The 26,532-nt window shown below is 34.6% G+C and overlaps 1 protein-coding gene and 1 pseudogene across 1 annotated transcript; one reads left to right on the top strand and one right to left on the bottom strand.

Annotated features, from left to right (window-relative positions):
• The first annotated feature begins 220 nt into the window (after positions 1–220).
• Positions 221–15,021, top strand: LOC109173065 (annotated as a pseudogene).
• Positions 15,022–17,902: 2,881 nt separating this feature from the next.
• LOC109173094 lies at positions 17,903–18,796 on the bottom strand. Its single transcript, XM_019322352.1, has 2 exons — positions 18,620–18,796; positions 17,903–18,168 (listed from the first exon to the last, which is right to left on the bottom strand). Exons 1-2 carry the CDS (start codon positions 18,753–18,755, stop codon positions 17,936–17,938), a joined length of 369 nt encoding a protein of 122 aa, XP_019177897.1. The 5' UTR covers positions 18,756–18,796; the 3' UTR covers positions 17,903–17,935.
• Positions 18,797–26,532: the final 7,736 nt, after the last annotated feature.

Genomic DNA, 26,532 nt, shown 5'->3' with positions numbered 1-26,532 from the left:
GTTGTGCCTTCAACCTTTAAACCTTACCATGCACATTTTTTGCCTATATAGAGTTCCAGTGCACATTGTCCCTTCTTCCATAGCACATTGTTGTGCCTTACAGTGCACATTGTTGTGCATTTAACCTTTAAGATCGTAGGTGATAGATACCCCAAATCAGACAATCGGTCGGGGTATAAAACAAGGCAGTTAGACTAAAGCACGACCCAATACTTAGTAGATGAGCAACACCCATGATCCAAGTACGTCATATAAAGCGCCTGGAGATCGCGGCCAGTCATCTACGAGCAACCGGCCATTCAGGAGAGCAGACGCCTACTCAGGTGGAGACCGGTCGGCTCGGGTCAAGCGACCAGGCCCAGCAGTCGGTGTGTCCTTGGCTGGGTTCGCATATAAGACTCGGTTGGGCGACGGCCAGCCTCGAAAGTCGGTGTGTCCTCGACCGAATGCCTTACGAGATTCGGGTGGGCGACCAGGCTCCGCCGGCGGTGTGTCCCCGACCGTGTACCACTCAGGAACTCAATCGGCCGACCAGACTCCGCGGTCGGAGTGCCCTCGCCCAAGTACCATGGTCCCTCAGGACACCGCCCTAGCAGTCGGGTGTCCTCGGCAGGGTGCGCATCTAGAGTCGGTTACTAGCAGATTTTGGCGGAGACTTCCTAATTTATTTTAAGTAGCTTCTTTTATTAGCTTAGACAGTTATGTTACGAAGTAGGCCGGATTCCATATCCGAATGGGCTCTACGTCAACCCTACTTCCCATATAGAATTGGCTCTACGTCAGCCTTACTTTCTTTGTAGGAATCTTGTAATCTAGTATAAATATCCCCCCAAGATCACCTTGAAAAGGGACGTCAATTATGACACTTAAAGCGCCGAAACTCTAAAGAAATAACACCATGTTATTCTCTCTATCACTTCACTCTTTTATTGTTACAAATCCCATTTGTAAGTATTTTACAGTAGTGTTGACCCGTCGATCAGCACTCAAGAGCCGTAAAACCAACAGTAGGTGTTATATATATATATATATATATATATATATATATATATATATATATATATATATATATGACTTGGTAACAAGCTCATAGCATCATACAAAAGTCAAACAATTATATTTAAAAGAGTTCAGCCAATATTTAAAACAATGTTTTATTATATATATTTTACTCCGTAGTCCGTACTTAACAATTGGTATGTGATGTACATTAATTGTCCAGTTGAGTTGACTATATAAAGATTATTAAATAATAAAGATTTAGGTCCTGTTTGGTAAAATAGTTAGCCTATTAGTTAATTTTGATTTGTTTGATTACTATTAGTTGTTTGACTTGGTTAAACAATCAATATGAATGTTTGATTAATTAGCTTTTTTGTAACATCTTATCGCCCAAAACACTAAGGTGTTTGGTTGGATGTAATTAAATTGTAATTCAATGAATGCCTGAATTACAGTGTTTGGTTGGAGGGAATTGCAATTCTCTCATTTTGTTGAATTGCAATTCATGGGATAACCCCATGAATTGCAATTCAATGAATTTGGGAAAGGAAAACTAGATCAAATGACACTACTACCATTGGTTTTTTATTATTATTATTATTATTATTATTAGTATTACTACTACTACTACTACTACCACTACTACCACCACTAGTAGTAGTAGTAGTAGTAGTAGTAGTAGTAGTAGTAGTAGTGTGGTAGTAGTAGTAGTAGTAGTAGTAGTAGCTACCACTACTACTACTACTACTACTACTACTACTACCACTACTACTACTACCACCACTACTACCACTACCACTACCACTACCACCACTAGTAGTAGTAGTAGTAGTAGTAGTAGTAGTAGTAGTAGTAGCTGCTACTACTACTACTACTACTACTACTACTACTACTAGTGGTAGTAGTAGTAGTAGTGTGGTAGTAGTAGTAGTAGTAGTAGTAGTAGTAGTAGTAGCTACCACTACTACTACTACTACTACCACTACTACTACCACTACTACTACTACCACCACTACTACCACTACTACTACCACTACTACTAGTAGTAGTAGTAGTAGTAGTAGTACTACTACTACTACTACTACTACTACTACTACTACTACCACTACCACAACCACAACTATTACCACTACCACTACCACTATCACTACTACTACTACTACCACCACTACCACTACTATCACTACTAACACTACTACTACTACCACTACTACTACCACTACTACCACTACTACCACTACTACCACCACTAGTAGTAGTAGTAGTAGTAGTAGTAGTAGTAGTAGTAGTAGTAGTAGTAGTAGTAGTAGCTACCACTACTACTACTACTACTACTACTACTACTACTAGTGGTGGTAGTAGTGGTAGTAGTAGTAGTAGTAGTAGTAGTAGTGTGGTAGTAGTAGTAGTAGTAGTAGTAGTAGTAGTAGTAGTAGTAGCTACCACTACTACTACTACTACTACTACTACTACTACCACTACTACTACTACCACTACTACTACCACTACTACTACTACTACCACTACTACCACTACTACCACTACTACCACCACTACCACCACTACTACCACTACTATCACCACTACTACCACTACCACCACTACCACCACTACTACCACTACTACTACTACTACTACTACTACCACTACTACCACTACTACCACTACCACTACTACTACCACTACTACCACCACTACCACCACTACCACCACTACTACTACTACTACTACTACCACCACTACCACCACTACCACCACTACCACCACTACTACTACTACCACTACCACCACTACCACCACTACTACTACTACTACTACTACCACTACTACCACTACTACCACCACTACCACCACTACTACCACTACTACTACTACTACTACTACCACTACTACTACCACTACCACCACTACTACCACTACTACCACTACCACTACTACTACTACTACTACTACTACCACTACTACCACTACTACCACCACTACCACCACTACTACTACTACTACTAATACCACTACTACCACCACTACCACCACTACCACCACTACTACCACTACTACCACTACCACTACTACCACTACTACTACCACTACTACCACTACTACCACCACTACCACCACTACCACCACTACTACTACTACCACTACTACCACCACTACTACTACTACTACTACTACTACTACTACCACCACTACTACTACCACCACTACCACCACTACCACCACTACTACTACTACCACTACTACCACTACTACCACCACTACCACCACTACTACTACTACTACTACTACCACTACTACCACTACTACCACCACTACTACTACTACTACTACTACTACTACTACTACTACTACTACCACCACCACTACCACCACTACCACCACTACCACTACCACTACCACTACCACTACCACTACCACTACTACTACTACTACTACTACTACTACCACTACTACCACTACCACCACTACCACCACCACTACCACCACTCTACCACCACTACCACCACTACCACCACTCTACCACCACTACCACCACTACTACTACTACTACTACTACTACTACTACTACTACTACTACTACTACTACCACCACCACTACCACCACTCTACCACCACTACCACTACCACTACCACTACCACTACCACTACCACTACCACTACCACTACCACTACCACTACCACTACTACTACTACTACTACTACTACTACTACTACTACTACTACTACTACTACTACTACTATTATTATTACTACTATTATTATTATTATTATTATTACTATTAGTATTACTATTATTATTACTATTATTACTATTATTATTATTATTATTATTATTATTATTATTATTACTATTATTATTACTATTATTATTGTATAAAGGTATTTTAATTTGAATTCCTACAATATTCCTACCTTATTCTTTTTCCACCGAATTGCAATTCCTTTCCTTCCTAATTCCTTCCTCCAACCAAACACCTCCTAAAATTCAAAAAGTTGCTCAAAGCAGGTTTTTCGATAAGCTTTTTGATAAAATCATTTTGTATATAATCAGCTATCAGCTAATAGCTAATTTACCAAACATCTTTCTATAATAAGCTAATGTTATCAACTAGTCAAATTCACTAACTAATCAGCTAACAGCTTTCAACTAACAACTATTTACCAAACATCCCCTAAGGGGGCGTTTGATTCAGGTTATATTGCATAACCAATGGAATGTGACATTCCCGAGCTTACATTCCTGTGTTTGGTTCATATTCTCTGAGGGAATATAACATTGCTAAGGAATGAAACATTCCCTCCACATAGGATTTTGAAGGGAATGTGATTCCTTTCATTTTCTTAGGTTATATAAGATAACCTTGGATATTTATAAATTTTGCCATTTTAATTCTAATTATTTAAAGATATATATTTTATGTTAGCTTATTATTATTATTATTATTATTATTATTATTATTATATAATTATTCTTGTAATTATATATATATATATATATATATATATATATATATATATATAAAGATAACCTTAAACCAAACATGATTATATTACATACCTCAATTTTAACCAAACACAGAAATTTAACATTCCTAGCAATATAACATTTCTTGAACTAAACGGCCCCTAAGTGTTTTGGCTAAGGGATGGAGGCAGAGATACAAATATTGTTTTGGAAATAAATTTTCATTTTCCACAAGTGTTTGGAAATTAATTTTCATTCATGTGCGGGATTGTTAGAAATTTTTGTAAAAATAAAAATAAAATTAAAAATTAAAAAATAAAAAATAAAAAATAAAAAATAAAAAATTTAGGTGGTCATTTTGTGGTATAAATATTTGTGGGGGTTATTTTCGAATTTGGGTCGGGTCAAAGTGGATTCGAGTTTTCCTAAGTGAGACGAAGAAATCGATATATTATACATACGCTCAAAATAGATAATGAGTGAATGAGAAATTGAGTTTCAAAGTATATCCATTTATAAGTTGGAAAATGGAGATGAGAAGTCTTAGAAGAAGCCTTTGTCCTACGTTAGAAAGATATGTGAGTTTGCACCATTACAATTTACAAATACAATTCTCATATCATTTAAGGGTTGCAAAAATCCCGCCTAGGCACCGAGTAATCGGCGCCTAGGCGCTAGGCGCCCCTAGATCGTGGCGATTTCTCCCTAGGCTCCTGCCTAGGACACTGGCCGCCTAGGCGTCCGCCTAGCGCCTAATTCGGCCGCCTAGCGCCTAACTCGGCCGATTACGTCGAGTTAACTCATCAATTTCTGTCGAGTTAGCCGAGTTAACCCGGCCGACTCGACCTTGCTAATTTTTTTCATTTATATGACATATATGTGTGTGTGTGTGTGTAATATGACATATATGCACCTACACACGTGCACTGTTTTTCATTATTTCAGTTAGCCGTCTAGGCGACCGCCTAGGCCGCTTAGGCCCCGCCTAGACCGTCTAGGCGCTATGCGCTACTCTACCGCCCGACTAGCGCCTAACACCTATTGCAACCATGATCATTTTAAAGAAGTTCGAATTGTATAAAATAGATACTCTCTCTTGCGCGCAATAGGATGCAAATCAAATCCCAAAATAATCGTGTGCAATCGTGACTTGCGTCCCAAAAGCATTTGATATTTCATGGAACTCTGTGTCTCTACTCTGAAAACTTTTGCTCCTATTTGTTGTGACATTATAGTTTGAGTACTCAATTATTTTTTTGAAGATCATTTTATCCTGAAAATCCTTAGTTGATCAGTGTGTATTACACAGACTTAGATATTTTATCTTTGACTGTTATGACTTATGACTTATGATTTCATTTGTACCTTCTAAGAATATTTCATACCATTTAATTTCCACGATAAGTTTTATCACATAATAATTTGTTTAATAGTCTTCCCTGAAATAGCAGTATCATCACAGAAAAAAGGCATAACCAATATGAACATTATATATTATTTATTTGAGTGAATTATTGTATTATTTGAGTCAATTCGATCCTGTGACCTTCCCTCAATGGAAGCTACCGATGTGTCATCTGAGCACAATGTGTTTGACAAATAATATAATATTTATTTAAAAAAACAACAAATTGTGATAAAGATAATTATACTTTACAAAATTGAACGAAAAGGGCAATATTTGTTAGAAAAAGTATTTGTAATAATCTGTAATACATTGAGATACAAAAAATATAGAATATAACAGGGAACAAAAACTGGATCAATATCTTCAGACGTGTAATCACTTTCCTATAAGCTTTAAATCTCCCTCTATAAAAGCAACAAGGTTCAAGATTTAATCTTATGGGATACAAGAAAATGAATGAAATTCTCAAGTTGCTTTGTTTGAGAATTCCCTGTAGAGATGTAAGCCTGTGAAGTATCTTGGTTTCCTGCAAAATAATTGCTTGTAAAAATGCATCGCCTCTCAGATGCTTCTCCAAACTATTTATAGATGTAAAACATATCTGTTTGGAGAAGTTACATGGAAGTTGCTGTGATTTAAAACTCAACTTCCATAAGATAAGATATATCCTGAATGATATATCCATCACTGGAGAAATAATTAAAAACATTTTGAGTTAGTAACTGTATGCAAAATTATATATATATATATATATATATATATATATATATATATATATATATATTCCTTACGCATGAAAACATGCAAAGAATAAATATAAATAATACACATATATGTAGTTCAATAATCTCAAGCATACAGCTACATATACCAAGCATGTTAAGTGTAACTTTGAAGCATATAACTTCAAAATGCATAAATAGAAGAGCATATTCCAAGCACGTTAAGTGCATATTCCAAGCACATTAAGTGTAGTTTTGAAGCATATAGCTTCAAAATGCCCCAAAACTTTACGCATGAAAAATATCCAAACATGCATTAATACTCTCAAGCATATTAGCTATAACTCTCAAGCATATTAGCTATATATCACAAGCATATAGCTATATACTCTCAAGCATATAGCTATATACTCTCAAGCATATTAGTTATATACTCCCAAGCATGTTAGCTATATATCTCAACCATATAGCTATATATCACAAGCATATAACTATATAAATTTCTCCCAGTATTTTAATTAACTTTCTACCAAACCAAAATAATATTTACAACTTCACAACTCCAAATATTATTTAAACTTTCATAGTAGTTCATTTGAACCATTAATCTCCATTACTATATAAATTTCTAACAATATTTTCTGAAATATTATACCGAACATGTAACATCAATTATCAAGACAATTTATTAAACCGGATAAGGTGCAGTTGAGTCTATCCATGGATATACATACGTACTCGGCCAAGTAGCTAACTGTCATTTTCTATCATTTTCGTTTTTTAAATGCTGTTTAGCAATCAGCCCAATGTTTATTGATTTAAAATACTCAATATATAGTAAAATAAAATGGACGGTTTATTTGTCTTATTAAAGAAAAGTCTTCAATATATATATATATATATATATACTTGCTTGTGCATTGACTGACGTATTGTTGTTACTGTGAAATGTGAATGGGGGGACAAATGGACAAGTGGACAACATATTAAGACTTTTCTTAAATCCTTAATCATATCTGATGCATGCATGTGCAGAAAAAGTGTTTTCTACTTAGATGTATTTGATATTGTACTCTATCATCAAGTCAACATAACATCCGGCAATTGGAGTACAGCGAAGGAGAAGACAAACCAGTTGGGTCACCTTCTTCAGTAAATAAAAAGGTAGATTAATTGGTCACTTTCCCTGACTATTGGAGAAGACAAACTAGTTGGCCACCTTCTATAGTAAAGGAGAAGGTGATAGATTGGTCTGCCTTCTCATTCTTTGGAAAAGGCATACCAGTTGGTTACCTCCTCGAAATGCGATCAGCAATTGTCTGGTCGTCGTTGATTATTATCGAAAAGTGTAAGAAAGATTGTCGGAACTCTAGGTAACCTGTAATTACAGGTTATCAATAGATTTCTAGTCTTGAATATTTCAAAGCAATATATTTATAGGTTTAATTACAACTTTAAAAGTTTAAAACCTAATTGACTTTTTGAGTAAAGTTAAAGGACTTATTTTACTCTTTTTTTTAAAAAATATATATATATAATACATTATTTTTATCAGCTCAAACTAGATTAATTTTAAACCTTAATTTCTCGATCTACTCACAATAAACTAATCTTAAATCTCAAAGCCTCTGCCTAAGAATCATCAGAGGAGATAAAAACATAACATTATCTAGGGGTGTTAGCGAATAGAGCTTTCGACAAACTACTCGTGTTCGTGTTCGGTAAGCGTTCGTTTATGTTCGTTTGTTAAGGTAAACGAACATTAACAAACAAAATTTAGAGCTTGGTTAATAAACGAACAGAGCTTGAACAGTTCTAAGCTCGTTTGCTAAGAGATCGTGAACAATCTCGTTTGTGTTCGTTTACTAATGTTCGTGAACAGGCTCGTTTATGTTAGTTTAATAATGTTCGTGAACAAGCTCGTTTGTGTTCATTTAATAATGTTCGCGAACATGTTCACAAACATATATATTATATTATATTAGTTATGTAGTTGTGTTGTTTGTTTGATTATTGTTCGTGGACGTAAATTATTTATTGTTCACGAACGAATTGTGATCATGAACATGTGCATGTGTTTGTTTATTAAGTGTTCATGAATGTAAATAAATATGTTTGTGAACGTGCTTGTTAATGAACATGTTTGTGAACGTGTTTGTTAACATTAACGAACACGTTTACGAACGTGTTCACAAACATTAACAAACACGTTCGCGAACATGTTCGTTAACGTTAACGAACACGTTCGTGAACATGTTCGCGAATGTTAACGAACATTAACGAACGCTTAACAAACGAACACGAACAGGATTTTCAAAAACCTTAACAAACGAACACGAACACGAACACTCAAAATTCCTTAACAAACGAACACGAACACCCTCCGTTCGTTTATGTTCGGTTCGTTAACATCCCTAACATTATCTATAGTCTAACGCATAGATCAATGTGGCTATAGTATAGCACCATCCATTTAAGTTACCTTTAATTTTCCCTTTTATTTTTTAAATTTAAATTTATTTTTTACAAATAAAATTAATGTATAGAAAATTATTAAAAAATGGTTCATATAATAATAATTTTTTCTAATTTTAAAAATTAATCTATATAAATATAAAGTCATTACAGTGGTTATAAAGTCACAATTGCATGTTCATAAAATCACTACTACTACATATTAATAAATTTATCACTGTACGTTCATCATAAAGTCACTATTGTATGTTTATAAAACTACTATTGTACGTTTATAAATTAAAGTCACTACTATAAAAACACGTTTGATTAATAGAATAAGTTTAAAATGGAATGTCATTCTCAGTAATAAGTCTATTTCGCTATTTGTTTGTTAGATTTTTTGTTTTCCTTTCCATTGCAACACTTCTCTATTTTTTTCATATGGTATTGGCTAACAATTAATTATTACTATAGGTATTATACATACTATGATAATACATCTTCTTCCTTTGTAATAGTGTAGTTATACTAGAACTCTATATATCTTATATACATTATACCGAAGGATATTTAATAAAAGACTTTACTATTCTCTGTATTTCTGGCGACTCTGTACTTCATTGCTTTTTGCACATGAGAAACGATACAAAAACTAAACTTTTTTATGCATATTATACTAGTAATATTTATATTTTGCAAGATGAAACTAGTTCAACCGAATCTTTGTAAATTATACGGTATTCCAAGCTACTAAGTCAATTTCAATCCTTATTGTGTGGACCATGGTCCAACAAGTTGTGTGGACCGTATTTTGTCTACTATAAAATAATGTACATTCAGTACAAACATAATGTACATTCAATATAAAAATAATGTACATTGTATTCAGGGGATGTACATCATTTTTGTTCTGAATGTACATTATATTATATAATGTATATTCAATACAAAAATAATGTACATTTAGTATATTAAAAATGTACTTTTTATTATGGTCCACATAACATTGTGTGGACCATAATTTGCCAGTCAATTTCCATGAGTGTAGAGTTAAGTTTGAGAGAAAACCCATTTGCATGAACAAAGAGACCCAATGGGGGCCCATTTGAGGAACTTTTGATTTTGCAACATCATATTCACTTGTATTGTCTTTTGAGAGCATTCTCAATACTTTGAGGTCTTTTTTTCAATATCTACATCATCATTCACTATCTCACTAAATCACAAAAGTTATTTTCCCTATTGCTTTTAATTTTTTTTCTCAATTTTTTGTGAACCCATCATTTTACTCCATTATATTTTAATTATTTATTTATGTATTATCATTATAAAAATTATAATTACAATTATTAATTTTTATTATATTTAAATTAAACATGTCAAAATTAAATTTAATAATTTTCAACTCTAATAATATGATATCAATTTTCATTTATATTGCATGAATATTTGTTCAAATTTTAAAAACAAAACAAAACAAGCTTTATTTCAGAGCAGTCGCCAGCTAGTGGCCACTCTAAAATGCCCCGATTACATGCGCCAGCTGATTGGGCAGTGAGACACATTTGTGCGTCTCACTGTTCCTTTTTTTAAAAAAAAAATTCCCAAAAAATCATGTGTTGTAGGAGAACACAAACATAAAAAACCAACTCTTCCCATATTGAAAAACCTTTACTGTTCTAAAAACCTCCCCATGCACCATTGATGGAGATGCTCTGAGTTACAACTTGGTACTCAATTGGACCCATAAACATACCATTGCACTTTTTTCTAGTACGCGTTTTCCCCACACGGATCTCCTTTCTCTCTCCCTTTAATTTTCACTCCGTCGGTTTGGAATATCAGGTAGAATATATTTGAGTTGTGGCTTTCGCAATAATTCATGTTGTTATATATTGGAGGTAATTAAGCTACTTCTATAAATTTGAATTTATGATTCATGTTGATATATAATTGTATTGATTATTACATACACTATATCCTTTTATTTCATCTCCTCCCAATAACTATTTATTTCTCTATGGAGAATAGGGATAGCAACAAATCCTGCATCACTAAGTACAAAATCTTTCGGAATTCTAATAAAATAGGTTTGAATAATTGACTATAGGTTTCAGAACAAATTCAGATAGGTAGAATAATACTCGTCACAAGTTTAGGTAGTAGTGAAAATTTGTTATAGATAATGTGTATGATTGAACAAATTGATTCAGTGTATTTGGTGGGTAGAGAGTGTATAAAAGATCTATGAGAGGATGAAAAATTGCCTTTTGTTAGCTATTTATTAAAGGACACTTGACTCTGACCCGAATACTAAACAGATGCATAGAACATATAGGAAGGTATATACGAGGAATAATTCCTATCCATGTATATATAGGAATTTTTTAAATTATGTTAAACGGATTTTACAGGTTTTAGGTATTATCCAGTAGTGTCAAATAAAATTGGAATCCTTGAAAGGGTTGACGAATGAATAGAGCACGATTTCATGTTCTTATATAATTGTATTGATTATTGCGTACAAGTGTGTGTATATATAATAGTTTTAAAAATTATGTTAAATGTGTTTTGGTATCATCTTGGAGTGTACACCATTGCACCTGAAGGTCATAAATTTTACACATTCATGTCATGAGTTTAATTCATGTTAACAATTTTTCGATTTTTTGTAATGATTCATGTCAAAAGTAATTATTCGCGTGGAACAGGGCCGGCCCTGGGCATGTTTTCCCAGGGCCGACCCTGGGCATGTTTTCCCAGGGCCGACCCTGGGCATGTTTTCCTAGGGCCGGGGGCCCCATATTAAAAAAAAAAAATTATTTTAGTATATATACGATGCCTTTGTAGTGTTGTTATTCAGCGAATCAGTAGGCATCTAACATTCTAATCTAGCCTTTCCAAAAAGAAACAAATACATTCTAACCTAGCCTCCTACGTACTGGCAACAGACATAGAGTCATAGTGACGGTAGACTCGGCAGCGAGGAGAGGGGACAAGCGGACAACAAATATTTAATTTCATAATTCATTAATTTGCCTCTACTAGTCTGCTGTAGTGCTCTTCGCCTCTTTGTAAGATTAGGCAAATCTTAATTTTATAATTATTAATTCTGAATTGTATAATTATTAATTTGTATTATTTGTAAAGACAGACAACAAATTCAACTAATTTGCACGGAATTTAGTGAATTGACGCAAATACGACAAAGTCAGTTCGTGCGCTACGGATCTCCAATTCTCTTGACAGGTAATTAAAATTAAAATTACATATTATTTAACAATTTTTATTTATTATTTTATTTACATAACTTAATAATTCTGATTTCAGAATAATATATTCAAGAATTTGTTTCTTGATTAATTATTTATTCATAGAGTTTCTAAATAAATTCATATTTTTTTTTCTTAGGACTTTATAATCATGTCTTCTAGAAAATATTCATCTGGGTTTGAGAAGTAAAAAGAAAAGAAGAATTGAGCAACTAACTCAATCTCAAAAGGGAGCTCTTGAAAAATTCATTACAAAAAAAAATTGAAATAGATGAGCAAAAACATAAAGCCAAGGAAAATTGTTAGATGTTGAACTTCATATAGAAGATCAAGATGATTGTGAGATTGAAAAAAAAAAAAATTGAATGACAGTGTGCACAACGATGATAGGTATCACGGTGACAATGAAAATAATAAGAATGTTGATAGTTGTTTAGATGATGTTGGTCACAGTGATAAACTAAATGATTCGCTTTTATTTGACATATATGATCCAAGAAATTGGGATGCCCTTGATTCTAAATTAATAGATATTCTTGTGAAAGATGGTCCTAAAAGAGATTTATCAATAAAGAAAGGTTCTAAAGATAAATTCTCTAGAAAATTTTCGTCAGCATTTTACACAAGATATTTGCCAAATGGGGAGAAGTGTGATAGAGATTGGCTTGTATATTCAAAAGAACTTGACAAAATGTTTTGTTTTTGTTGCAAGATTTAAAAAAAAAAGTTTAGGGAAAGGTGTTTTGGTCGATGAAGGTTTAGGGACTGGACACATCTTGGTGTTAGACTTAAAGAACATGAAACGAGTGTAGATCATATGACTAATATGACTAATATGACAACTTGGATGGAGTTGCGTCTTAGATTACAAAAAAATGAGACGATTGATAGAGTCGCTCAAGAACAACTTTTGAAAGAAAAAGAATATTGGAGGAAAGTACTATTTAAGATTATTGCAGCTGTGAAGTATCTTTCTAAAAATAATTTGGCATTTCGTGGAACAAATGAGAAGTTGTATGAGAATAACAATGAGAATTTTTTTTTGTCTAATTGAAATGTTGGCTGAGTTTGATCCTATCATTCAAGAGCATGTTTTACGTGCTAGAAATCGTAATATTCATCATCATTATCTTGGTCATAAGATTCAAAACGAATTGATACTTGTGCTTGCTACTGCAGTTAAAACAAAGGTCATCAAAAAAAATCAAAGAAGTAAAATATTTTTCAGTGATATTAGATTGTACTCCTGATGTCAGTCACCAAGAACAAATGTCTTTGATTTTAAGATGTGTGGATATATCAACATATCCAATTAAAATAGAAGAGTTCTTCTTGGAATTCTTGGTTGTGAATGACATTACTGGCCAAGGTCTTTTTGAAGTATTACAAAATGTGTTGATATCACTTGATCTTGATGTAGATAATGTAAGGGGACAAGGTTATGACAATGGGTCAAATATGAGAGGGAGACATCAAAAAAGACTATTGGATATAAATCGTAGAGCATTTTATACTCCTAGTGGTAGTCATAGTCTTAACTTGACTTTGTGTGACGTTGCAAATAGTTGTGGCAAAGCAAGAGATTTCTTTGGAGTAGTGCAACGTATTTACACAATATTTGCTAATTCCAAAAAGAGGTGGCATATCCTGAAAAGTAATGTAACAAATCTAACTCTTAAGCCATTGTCATCTACTCGATGGGAAAGTCGTGTGGAAAGTGTTAAAGCAATTAGATATCAAGTCAGTGATATTCGAGAAGCCTTACTTCAAGTGGCAGATACAGATAATGATTCTAAAATTCAAAGTGAGGCAAGATCTTTAGCTACAAATGAGCTTAGTAACTTTGAATTTTTGCTAGCGACAGTCATTTGGTTTGAAATCTTATCTGCAGTTAATTTAGTTAGCAAACAATTGCAAACAAAAGATATGCTTCTTGATGTTTCTATTAATCAAATTAAAGGATTAGTTTCTTTCTTCAAGAATTATAGAGAAAATGATTTTTCTTGTGCCATGGATTTTGCAAAGGAAATTGCCACTAAAATAGAAATTGAGGCAGTGTTTCCTCAAAATCGAAAAATTCGTAGAAAAAGACAATTTGATGAGAGTGGTGATGACGCTTCATAATCACCAGAAGAATCTTTTAGGGTTCATTATTTTTTATACACTGTGGATCAAGCTATTATTTCATTGACCCAAAGGTTTGAGCAATATGAAGTATATGAAGGAACTTTTGGCTTTTTGTTTAGTTCTCACAAGTTACAATTTATGGCTGATATTGATTTGAAGTCTTGTTGCATTTGTTTAGAAGCAGCTCTTAAGAGATATGAACAGTGTGGTGATATTGATGGAAATGAATTGTATATTGAGCTAAAATTGCTTAGAGAGATTTTATCGAAAGAAATTATAGGACCAGTGAGTATATTGAATTCATTAAAACATATGGGTTGTTTTCCAAATGCTACTATTGCATATCGAATATTATTAACTATCCCAATTACTGTTGCCTCTGCAGAAAGGAGTTTTTCAAAGTTGAAATTGTTGAAATCTTACTTACGATCAAGTATGTTGCAAGAGAGACTCAATGGATTAGCTTTAATCTCTATAGAAAATGAGATTTTGGAAGAAGTTGATATCAAAAGTTTGGTGGATGATTTTGCGTCTAAATGTGCAAGGCGCATATCACTTTTTAAATGAAAATTTAGATGTATTTTTGTATACAATATTATATTTTGAATTTTTAACACAACTTTTTGAACAACTATTATTTATATATAAAAATTACTTAAAAAGGGGGCCCAAATTTAAATATTGCACAGGACCCTAATTTGTAATGAAACGGCCCTGGCGTGGATTAAGGGTAAGGGAATTGCTCCGAAGAGTAATTTGGTAAGTCAAGAAGCTCCCCAACAGGTTCAATAGACCCGTTGAGTAGTCCCATTCGACCAATGGGTCTGTTTAACAGGTTCAATAAACCCGTTGAGCAGTCAATTGGACCAACATGTCTATTCAACGGGTTCAATAGACCCGTTGAGTCTAACAAGACTGTTCAACAGGTCTATTGAACCATTGATATGTCGTAGAGTAATATTTGATTATTGGTTTAGCTCCTGTGGTGCATTCCTATAGAGAGAATATAGTGCATTGCTATACAGAATGTCGTGCATTAATAACTATCTGATTTGATTATTAGCTTGGTCTAGATTATGCATTCATAGTACTTTGATTGTGCATTCATATACAAAATGTTGTGCATTCATATAACGAATGTCGTGAATCGATAACTCTCTGATTGTGAATTCAAGCACAACTCCACATCCTAAGATGAGCATCCCAATGTCCTATGATGCACCGCGTTAAGTGCACTAATGCATATCTCACCAGCCTACGATGCACAACTCACAACACCGGATTGCACGCCGAAAAGAACGGGGAAGGAGAGCATAGTCATGACATGGTTACAATGTTAAAAGAACGGAAAATTCCTAATTAAAAGCACTAATAATAAAGAAATCTGGTAAGAAATAACCAAAATGCCCTCAACTTTAAAAATATTGTCAAATAATTAATATACAAAAAAATAAAATAAAAAAATAACAAGCATCAAATCTCACAAAATCAACAGCTACAATTAGACCACACGTTGACACCTAAAGACATGTTCTCATATGAATATATATATATATATATATATATCTCTTTAAACTTAGAGTTAATTCCATTTTTTGTCCTTGAGGCATGACCATTTTTGGCCACCCGTCAACAAACATGTTTAAATAACGTTAAATACGATGACATTTTGGTCTCTTTATATACAAAGTGGGTTAACCTGCTATATTTTCACTTTTATTTTTGAATTTTTTTTAATTACAGCTAGAGTCTCTTGTCTTATTTAACTGCAATCCACTCCTCTGCAGCAGATCCTCCACAACCTGAGCCTCTACAGTACGTTGTAGAATGACATATAAATCTAGGACCAAAAATAAATTGACACTTAGAATTGAATAGGCTAAAATGATTTCATATTTAAAGTCATTTAAATAGGTTTGTTACTGGAGACAAAAAAAAAAATTGAAAATAATACTAAGACCAACAATTAATGTTATGAAAAAAATGACTAAAAGTGGAGTGTCACCTATACATAGAAAAAAATGGAATTAACTCTTAAACTTACATAATATTGTGTTCAAATTATTCAAATTAAAACATGATAATTTTATGGAGATATTGGGTGTAGGCCCAAGGTTGATTGGATTGAAGAACTGGAGTTCGAAAAGTTAATTGGATCTAGATGATGTTTGAAACCTAGAGTTATTGTCTAATATAGTACTCGATTATAGTGGTTTTATTCAATTTAGTCTTAAATGACTTTTTGTGCTTAATTCAGTCTTCGACTTTGATGATTTTATACAATTTAGTCCTTTGTTAAAAATTTTGTTAATTGACTGTTAGAAATAAGGTCCTAATGATAATTTCTTATCTTTCATCCCATTTAATTTGGTTACATGATGTTGTTGGTTTTATTGGGATTAGGTCCACCATAAACAAGGATGGATGTATAGAATTGGGGTTAGAAAAGTAATAGTATTATTGCTAGGCCCCTCCATATGCTTGACAAGTATGTGGTCTTCATTGGCCCCTCATCTCATCCATACATGTGTCCCATCTTCACCACCCCCCTACCCCCGTCCCCACCACCGCCACCGCCACCGCCACCGCCACCAAGTACTTTGTTGTTAGCGCCACACCAGTACATGTGTGTGTATGTATACATCAGGGATTAAATCTACGTCGTGCAACTTTCTCAATGGATGATGCGAATTTGACCACACATTCTCACATAAACCCTTGTTCTTAGGGGCGGAGCTACAGTGGGAGCAGATGCCCCCTACCCCCACCCCCACCCCCACCCCCACCCCCATTCTATATATAACCCTTGTATATATATGTATATATAGTATATGTTAGTATAAGTATAATAAAACAAATAAATATTAACAAGGTATGTGTTAGTTTAGTTGGCTAAGCATGCGTTTGACTTTTTAAAAGGTTAGGGGTTCGAAACGTTATATGGCTGAACTTAGACATTATGACTTTTTATTATTAATAGTGAGTCTATTGGTTCAACACACACACACATATATATATATATATATATATATATATATATATATATAAAGTACATATTTAGGTATAAGTATAAAATACAAATAAAGAAAAGAAAGATAAGTTGGTTAAGTTGGTAAGACATGTGTGTAACTTATGAAAGATTTTAGGTTCAAATATTTTTATTATTTTATGTTTTAGTATAACTAGTAAATTTAATTATGTGTGGGTCATTTAAATATTAATTTTTGAAAAAAAAATTAATAAGATAATAAGTGGTGGGTACCCGTAATTGGCACCCCTCCGGTGGTGGACCATACATGTTCTTGTTAATTATAATCCTTTAATCACAATCTAAATTTGCATACATGTTCTTGTTAATTATAATCCTTTAATCACAATCTAAATTTGTTCAAATTAAGACAGTAAAAATTTACATACATCTTCAACAAAAGAAACCCATTACTCTTCCGAATAAAGATAGTACAATTCGTGTATCCTTCTGTCACTCAATATACCAGAAGTATAAAGCAAGTAATGCTATGGTAATGCTTGCTAATATGTGAAAGAGATTTGGAAATGATGTGCAATTACGTCCGCCGTCGGATTTATCAGCAGGCTTCCGGAGAAGGTCAGATCCGCCGTATGCTCCTCTTTTGCCATGATCCACTGTTTCTACCTTATTTTTATTATTAAAGTCCGTGGAACCTTGTAATCCTTCGATTCTCCAACTTGTATCTGCAAGTACAATATAGCCACAGAGACAATAATGACCAAATTCTAGATATTAAACTTATGTGGGACCGTCTCATGTATTTTTGTCTGTGAGTGGGATCAGATCAAGATAAAAATGTAATATTAATCACGAATAATGTGTTTGAAAAAAATATAATACTTAATTTTATATTTTAATTTAAAACTATTATATTTTCCTTCAAAACTATTACACAAGTAAACATTTTATTCTAGATTAATATTATATTTTTTAGTATAAGTATTGTATTTTCATCTTGACCCGACCCGTCTCACGAATAAGAATCCGTGAGATCAGACTGTCTCATAGGAAAGTTATTACTCAATTCCAGGGATTAATTCCATCGGACTAATAATTGAGAGTCTAAACGTATATTAAGAGATTTATAAACTAAGAAATATAATACTCTGTATAAATTAGTAAATAAAAACTTACTTCTTGTTTGCTTCTCTTCCTGCAAAATCTCAAGATTTCTATGTTTTAGGTTGAAGGAGAATTCACTGCATGTAGAGTATGCCAAGAAACTCAAGCTTACAATAAAGCATAGGCAACAAAGCAATGGTGTTTTCATGTCTTGGTTATGAGAATTTAGTCTTATAAGGTAGTAGACTAGTTTGGGGTATTTATATATAAGAATAATTATTATGATGTTTTAATTAATGTGCTTATCAATAAAGATATGGGTAGCTGGTGTTAATTTTTCAAGATGCCAAGTGTGAAAAAGAAGATCAATATGGCCGAAAGTTGTGTCTGAAAGTAATTCCAAAATAGGGATCATAATACAATTATATAAATAACTAATCTCAAACTAACATCTTATCTTATCTTATCTTATCTATAATAAAGCCAGATGTATTGCCCAGAAAAAATGGCTTCAATTCCCGCCCAAGCAATACGACACCGTTTGGTAAATGTGGTATTTGAGCAAAATCTAAGATATTTTACAATTTTTGAAATATTTAATTATTCCGTATAAAAGATGTTATTAATGGTGTATGTTCCTGGATTAGATTTCCTAGGTAAACAACACATTTATCCATTTTCCTATTTCTAGAAAACATTTATTGATAAAGAGTAATGTTCTATTGTTATGCTCAAGGTACCTGTTCAATTCTCGATATCATCTTTGCATTAATATATATAGGCATAGTTGTTGCAAGATTGGGTCCATGGATTTCACATAGGTCTCATTGCGGGAAGGATTCAGGCGAAGAAGAAAAGAAGAAGTAGCGGATTAAATTAGGTATCTGTTTGACGACTCATATAATAAATTTATCACTTGATATTTTTAATGAGGTGTGTTCTTTGACAGGAAAATGCAAGGGATTGGCCTGTTAGTCGAAGTAGGTTCTGGGGAACTCCACGTTCTGTATGGATTAGTGAGGATGGCGAGGAGATTGTTATTATGGATCCATTGATAAACTGGAAAAGCTTTCTTGTGAAAAGGTTTGCATTGTTCATGCATGTGGCTATATATATATATATATATATATATATATATTGTTGAGTTTGTCTCATATATGGATTAGGAATATGTGTTTGTCTCATACTAGGAGTAGGAGTGAAACGGGTAGACCCAATGTACAGGGATTAGATGCCTATAAATATATTGGTTGTATCCCTAAGGGGTGGTGTCACCACTATCACCATCACTATGAATATAAGAATCGTTTCACTCCCGTGGATGTAGGCACATTGCCGAACCACGTAAATCTTGTCTTCTTTACCCTATTTGCCATTATTATTTGTTTCTTATTCTTGTTAATCTCAACAAATTGGTATCAGAGCACTGTTGAGATGACCAGTTCAAGTACAAAATTCGAGGTATCAAAATTTGATGGTACAGGGAATTTTGGGTTATGGTAATCTAGGGTAAAGGATTTGTTGGCACAACAGGGCCTTCTGAAAACCTTGAGGGCGAAAAATCCAGCAAATCTGGAAGAGGCTGATTGGGAGGAGTTGAAGAAGCAGGAAGCTACGGACGTGGTACATGCTGATGAATCTTATTATAGTGAAGGTGATGTTCTAGCGGTAACTAGTAACAAGTTCGAAAATTGTTTGGACTTGTTGGACGTTTCTAGATGCTAGATGAGAAGGTGGTGAGGGGCGCTGTGGTGTTGGGCAGCGCGGATACCAGGAGGGGTCGTGGACCTGGTATCAATATGGGTCAATATTGGCTCGGTATGGGCTGGGCTTGTCATGAGTCACAGCTAGTATGGGCTGGTATGGGTTGGGCTTTTGGCATGAGTCACGGCTGGTATGGGTCGAGCTTGTCACGAGTCACAGCTGGTATCGGTATGGGCTTATATGGGCTCGGTATGTGCCGGTATGGCACTGGTTAGGGCCGATATGGGTTTGGTATGGGAGGACTTCTCGGGACGACGAAGAAGTTCGTGAACATGCACTGGGAAACGTTTGATGCTGCGTTGTGCGTGTTGTTGGCCAGTGGTAATTGCTGGTTAGTGGAGCATTGGGCAAGGCACACGGGTTTAGTGTGACTTTGCAGGGGCGCTGTTGTGTTGGGGCAGCGTGGATACCAGGAGGGGATATGGACCTGGTATGGGCCGGATGCAGGAAGTCAGCTGAACGGGGCAGTTAGCATGAGTCGCGGCGGTATAACAGGTCGACGGCTGAGGGGCGAATGGCTTGGAACAAAGCGGTTCGTGTACATGCACTGGGTAACATTTGATGCTGCGTATGCATGTGGCCGGCTAGTTGGGATAAACATGATTGTTCCTACCCATGTGTATATGTGAGATAAATATTTTTCTCCTAAGGGGCATAATTGTGAAGGTGGAGATGGTTAGATAAGTCTTTTCTCCTAAGGGAAATATTTGTTAAGGTGGAGATTTGTTAAGTTATCTTTTTCTCCTAAAGGGCATATTTGCGAAGGTGGAGATAGTCTTTTCTCCTAAAGGGCATATATGTGAAGGTGGAGATGGTGAGATAAGTCTTTTCTCCTAAAGAGCATATTCGTCAAGGTGGAGATTTGTTGAGTTATCTTTTCTCCTAAAGAGCATATTCGCCAAGGTGGAGATTGTTGAGTTTGTCTCATATATGGATTAGGAATATGTGTTTGTCTCATACTAGGAGTAGGAGTGAAACGGGTAGACCCAGTGTACAGGGATTAGATGCCTATAAATATATTGGTTGTATCCCTAAGGGGTGGTGTCACCACTATCACCATCACTATGAATATAAGAATCGTTTCACTCCCGTGGATGTAGGCACATTGCCGAACCACGTAAATCTTGTCTTCTTTACCCTATTTGCCATTATTATTTGTTTCTTATTCTTGTTAATCTCAACATATATATATATATATATATATATATATATATATATATATAGCAAAGGCATAGTGGTCGCAGGATTGTGTTCTTGGATTTCGCATAGGTGTTAAATGCATTGCAGTCGCGGGCGATCAATGACCACACAAGGAAAACTGCGGCTGGCCATAGTGGAGAAACCGTACATGGCGGAGGCGAGGAAACATGCGAAGAAGCGACAGTTTGAGTTATGGAGGAAGGATTTGGGTGTTTCAATTACTTGCACGGGGTAGAGGTCGAAGATGGTGACGACTCAATGAGCGTTTGGGTAGCTGCAGCGCCTCTGCTGGTTGGAAGTGGTATAGATAATGCCTACATTATGCAGGTTTTTTTTTAAGAGAATGCTTATTCAGGGTTGTTCTTATGCAGGGTTTTGTATTTTCTTATTTCCTTTATTTTGCAAAGAGTTTAAGTTTTTTTTTTTTTTTTAATTTGCTTCCTCAATGGTTATTTGATGATCCTTAACAAATCTGGTGTAAGTGGACCAATGTGCATATGTAAACGAAAGATTTGTGAAGGACTGAATATGATGAAAGATTTGACAGAAACTCATTGTAGAATTGAAGGTTCTTCAATGTGTGTAGAAATTGCAAAAATAAAAAATAAAAAAATCATTGAGTTTATTTTGTATGTTTCTTTTTCTAAATGAATTTCTTTTTCATTTGATCTTCTATTATAAATGTGTTGTTTAGAATTTTAATATTTCAAATATTGAATCGTGCATTATCATACTAACTACACACCTTGATATATATATATATATATATATATATATATATATATATATATATATAATTGTACTTGAAAATTTATCTTGTCGTATGAGATCTATTCTTTTCATGTATTTTTTCTATTATTTTATTAACACAATATAACATTTATTTTACAAATCATTCCACGTGCATCGCACGGGTATCATACTAGTACAATATAAACTCTGATCCATGATATAACAATTGAATTTATATCATTCCAAATGTTCTGTCGGACCAGGGTGTGAAGGATCCTTAGAATTAGGATTCAACCTTTTGGGAGAAGGAAGAACGAAAGTTAGGGCCTCATATTTAAATCAGGTTTTTTTTCCTAATATATATAATTATTTAAATATTGTGCGTTGTACAATTAAATAAATATCCAATAAGAAAATTTAGTCAAATTATATAGAGATAATTAAAGCATGTGTTCCATCTCAACTAAAAGTCTAAGTTGATAGTTAAATTGCACATTAATAATTATATGCTCACTCGAGATAAGGACAATAAAAATTAATCATGTACATCAAGAATAATATATATATATATATATATATATATATATATATATATATATATATATATATATATATGTATATAAAAGTGAATTTTTGTGACCAAAAAAAAAGTAAGTATGATATAAGTATTTTAGCTCAACTATCCAAGAATTTAATAATTTACAAACTCGCGCAATTATTTAAAATTCATTATAATCAATTAATCATATTGTACAGAATAATAGCTAAAATGATGGCTAATAGAATGAAGCCTTTGATGGAAGGAATAATATCTGAGACACAGAGTGCTTTTATCCCAGATAGATTGATAACAGATAATATTCTATTAGCTGCAGAAGTGGGGCACTTTCTGAATCGAAAACAGTGTGGATTGAGGGGCTGGGGTGCACTTAAGCTGGATATGGCTAAGGCGTATGATCGAATGGAGTGGCCTTTTCTCCGTAATATGATGATGGCATTGGGTTTCCATGATAGATGGGTTGATTTGATTATGAAATGTGTGACCACAGTCTCCTATAGTATTCTGATAAATGGCTCAAGGAGTGACCCAATAATACCCACGCGTGGTTTGAGACAGGGAGACCCGCTATCCCCATATTTGTTTATTATCTGTGCAGAGGGACTCTCGTTGTTACTACAACAGGCTAACAGAGCGGGATTAATTCATGGATGTAGGGTAGCAAGAGGTGCCCCTCAGATTTCTCATTTGTTTTTTGCGGACGATAGCCTTTTATTCTTTAAGGCTAATGTGGAAGAGGCTAATGAGATAAAGAAATGCCTGACTGTATATGAGGATCTATCGGGACAGGTGGTTAACTACCACAAGTCGAGTATTTGTTATAGCAGGAATACGAGTAATGTGGATAGGGAAAGTGTGGCCCAAGTTTTGGGGGTGGAGCAGGCACCAAACTTTGGCAAGTATTTGGGTCTACCTTCGTTTGTGGGTAGGAATAAAAAGGCAGCTTTTGCATATATTGAGGATAAAATACGCCAAAGAATTGGGTCGTGGAATAAAAGGCTATTGTCTCAGGCATGGAAAGAAATACTGTTGAAAAGTGTGGCACAATCTATGCCTACCTTCTCAATGAGTGTTTTTTTGCTACCTATATCAGTATGCACGGCTATAGAAAGAACGATGAATAGATATTGGTGGGGTTCTGGGACGGACAACCGAGTTCACTGGAAGGCTTGGGACAAGCTATGTGTTCCTAAGAAGTATGGTGGATTGGGTTTTAAGGACCTACGTGCATTTAATCTAGCTATGTTGGGGAAACAGGCATGGCGAATGCTCACTAAGCCTGATTCCTTAGTAGCTCGTGTTTACAAAAGCCGATATTTTCCCAGGGATACTTTCTTTGATGCGCAGGTAGGAAATAATCCCAGTTTTTGTTGGCGGAGTATAATGGCATCAAAGAGCATAATTTGTAGTGGGGTCAGACGAAGAATTGGGAATGGGGAAACTACATCTATATGGACCCATCCATGGTTACTGGATGACCAGGACCCTATGATACAAACAGAGATGCCTATACAGTTACGAGAGGCCAGAGTAGTGGGGCTAATAGATCAACAAACTGGTACATGGGATAATGAAATTTTATCAGATTTATTTCAACCTACGGATGTCGAGAGAATTATGAGAGTACCTGTATCCCGGGATTATAATGATGCATGGTATTGGTACGGGGACCCGAGAGGATTATATTCTGTGAAAAGCGGGTACAGACGATTGGTGGGAGATTATGAGAATAATCAAGGCCCCTTTACTAATTGGTTAGCTTTATGGAGACTAAAAATTCCACCAAAGTGGAAAATGTTCCTCTGGAGAGCTATTTGTGATATTTTGCCTACAACTACGAACTTGCTTTTAAAGAGGGTGGAGGTGAACCCATATTGTGCTATGTGTGGGATATCACATGAGAATACAATGCATGCATTAGTCTTGTGTGATTTTGCAAGAAACATTTGGGATCAATCCAACTTTACAATCCCCAATATTGTCACGGATATTTTTCATGTTTGGTGTGGGGAACTTCTAAATATTTTAGATTCTGATGGAATGTTATATGCAGCATCAATTCTATACAATATTTGGAAAGCTCGAAATGGTGCAGTTTGGGAGGCGTTTTTACCACGCCCGGGGTCCCTACTCAGAGCCGCAGCGGCAGCCAAGACCGCATGGACTCAGTCCCGCCCAGCCGTGGCTGCCACTGCCACTGCTACGCTGCCGACAGAAAACCGCCACGCTGCCCAGGCGAGTCCCACCGCTGGCCGCGGTGCTGCCGACGCCGCCGGATCCTCTGTGCCGCCAGTGAGAAGATGCAGGGTCGATGCGGGATATCTACACGAGACAGGGAATGCAACTGTAGGGGCCGTTTTATTAGATGGAGATAGAGCCTATATCTCGGCACTAACCGCGCCGCTACCGGCCTGTACGTCACCACTTATGGCTGAGGCTTTGGCGTGTAAGGAAGTTTTATCATGGCTAAAGGATCGAGGTGAACAGAATATTGAGATCTACACGGATTGTTTGACACTACAACGCTACCTTACATCATCAACCACTGCGTTTCGCTCTTACGTTGGCTATGCCATTGATAGCTGCAAGCAAATTGCCGTTTATTTTCACTCATGTTCTTTTAATTATATTTCTAGATCGGACAATTATTTAGCTCATGCTTTAGCCACTACGGCTTATCAGCAACCTGATACTATGTACTGGGATACTCACCCACCAGACATTATTTCAGCATTTTTCTAATGAAGCACCGCAGAAAATTTTCAAAAAAAAAAAATTAATCATATTTATTTTTATTCATTTTTTTAATTTAAATGAATTTCTTAATAAAGAACAAAAAAGCTCAGTATTTATACTAAAATTTTCACCAACACATTTATTTTTAAGCTTGGTTGAAATTGAAGTCTAAAAACTTTAATAATTGTAATCGTCTTACAAATTTTGAAATGTTTGACAAATTTTAGAAACAAATCCTGTCACTTTTCAACAAAAACATAACTTTTACCATTTACCAATGGCTAATACACAAATGGGCATGATGATATAACAAGAGCTCTTTAGGAATCTAATTCTTATTTGTGCTCAGTTCATTAATAAGTATTCCTTTTTCTTATTCTTTTTGTTTTTTTTTTTTCTTTCTTTTCCTACAAGAAATGAAAGAGAAGAAATTCTTGCAAGTAAAAAATATTCTCACCCCTGTCAGATCACCGCAAGAATAACCCAGCCTGCTATTAGATGAGCCTTTTGTGATGCACAAGAGATGATGCAAATAAAAAGGAAACAACTTCCCCATCACTAGTTTTTCTTTTTGGCAAAAATTTGTGTGTAACTGTTTCACTGGTGAGACGGGTCGGGTTTGGTCAAGATGAAAATGTAATACTTATACGCACAAATATCATACTTATATGCTCAAATGTAATATTAATAAAAAAAAATTGTTACATATAAGGGTAAATGTAATACTTTTAAAGAAAAATGTAATCCTTTTACATTTTGATTTGTAAGTATTATATTTTCTAAGTAAGGAGCATTTGCCAACATTAGTACATTACTTATTATGAAAAATGTAATACTCCTTCCGTCCCATTTTATGTGTCGGGTTCGGTTAACGAGGGTTGATTGAAATTATTTACAATTTCATTTTTCATAATATTAAGTTTAGAATTAATATGTAAAATTTATATATTTAAAAACTAGATTAAAAGTACTATTAAACACACACAAAAAAAAT

Source organism: Ipomoea nil, unplaced genomic scaffold (assembly GCF_001879475.1).
Source record: "Ipomoea nil cultivar Tokyo-kokei standard unplaced genomic scaffold, Asagao_1.1 scaffold0465, whole genome shotgun sequence".
Lineage (NCBI taxonomy): Eukaryota > Viridiplantae > Streptophyta > Magnoliopsida > Solanales > Convolvulaceae > Ipomoea > Ipomoea nil.
Note: the sequence above shows the minus strand (reverse complement) of the source record. Positions and strands in the feature narration are given on the sequence as shown.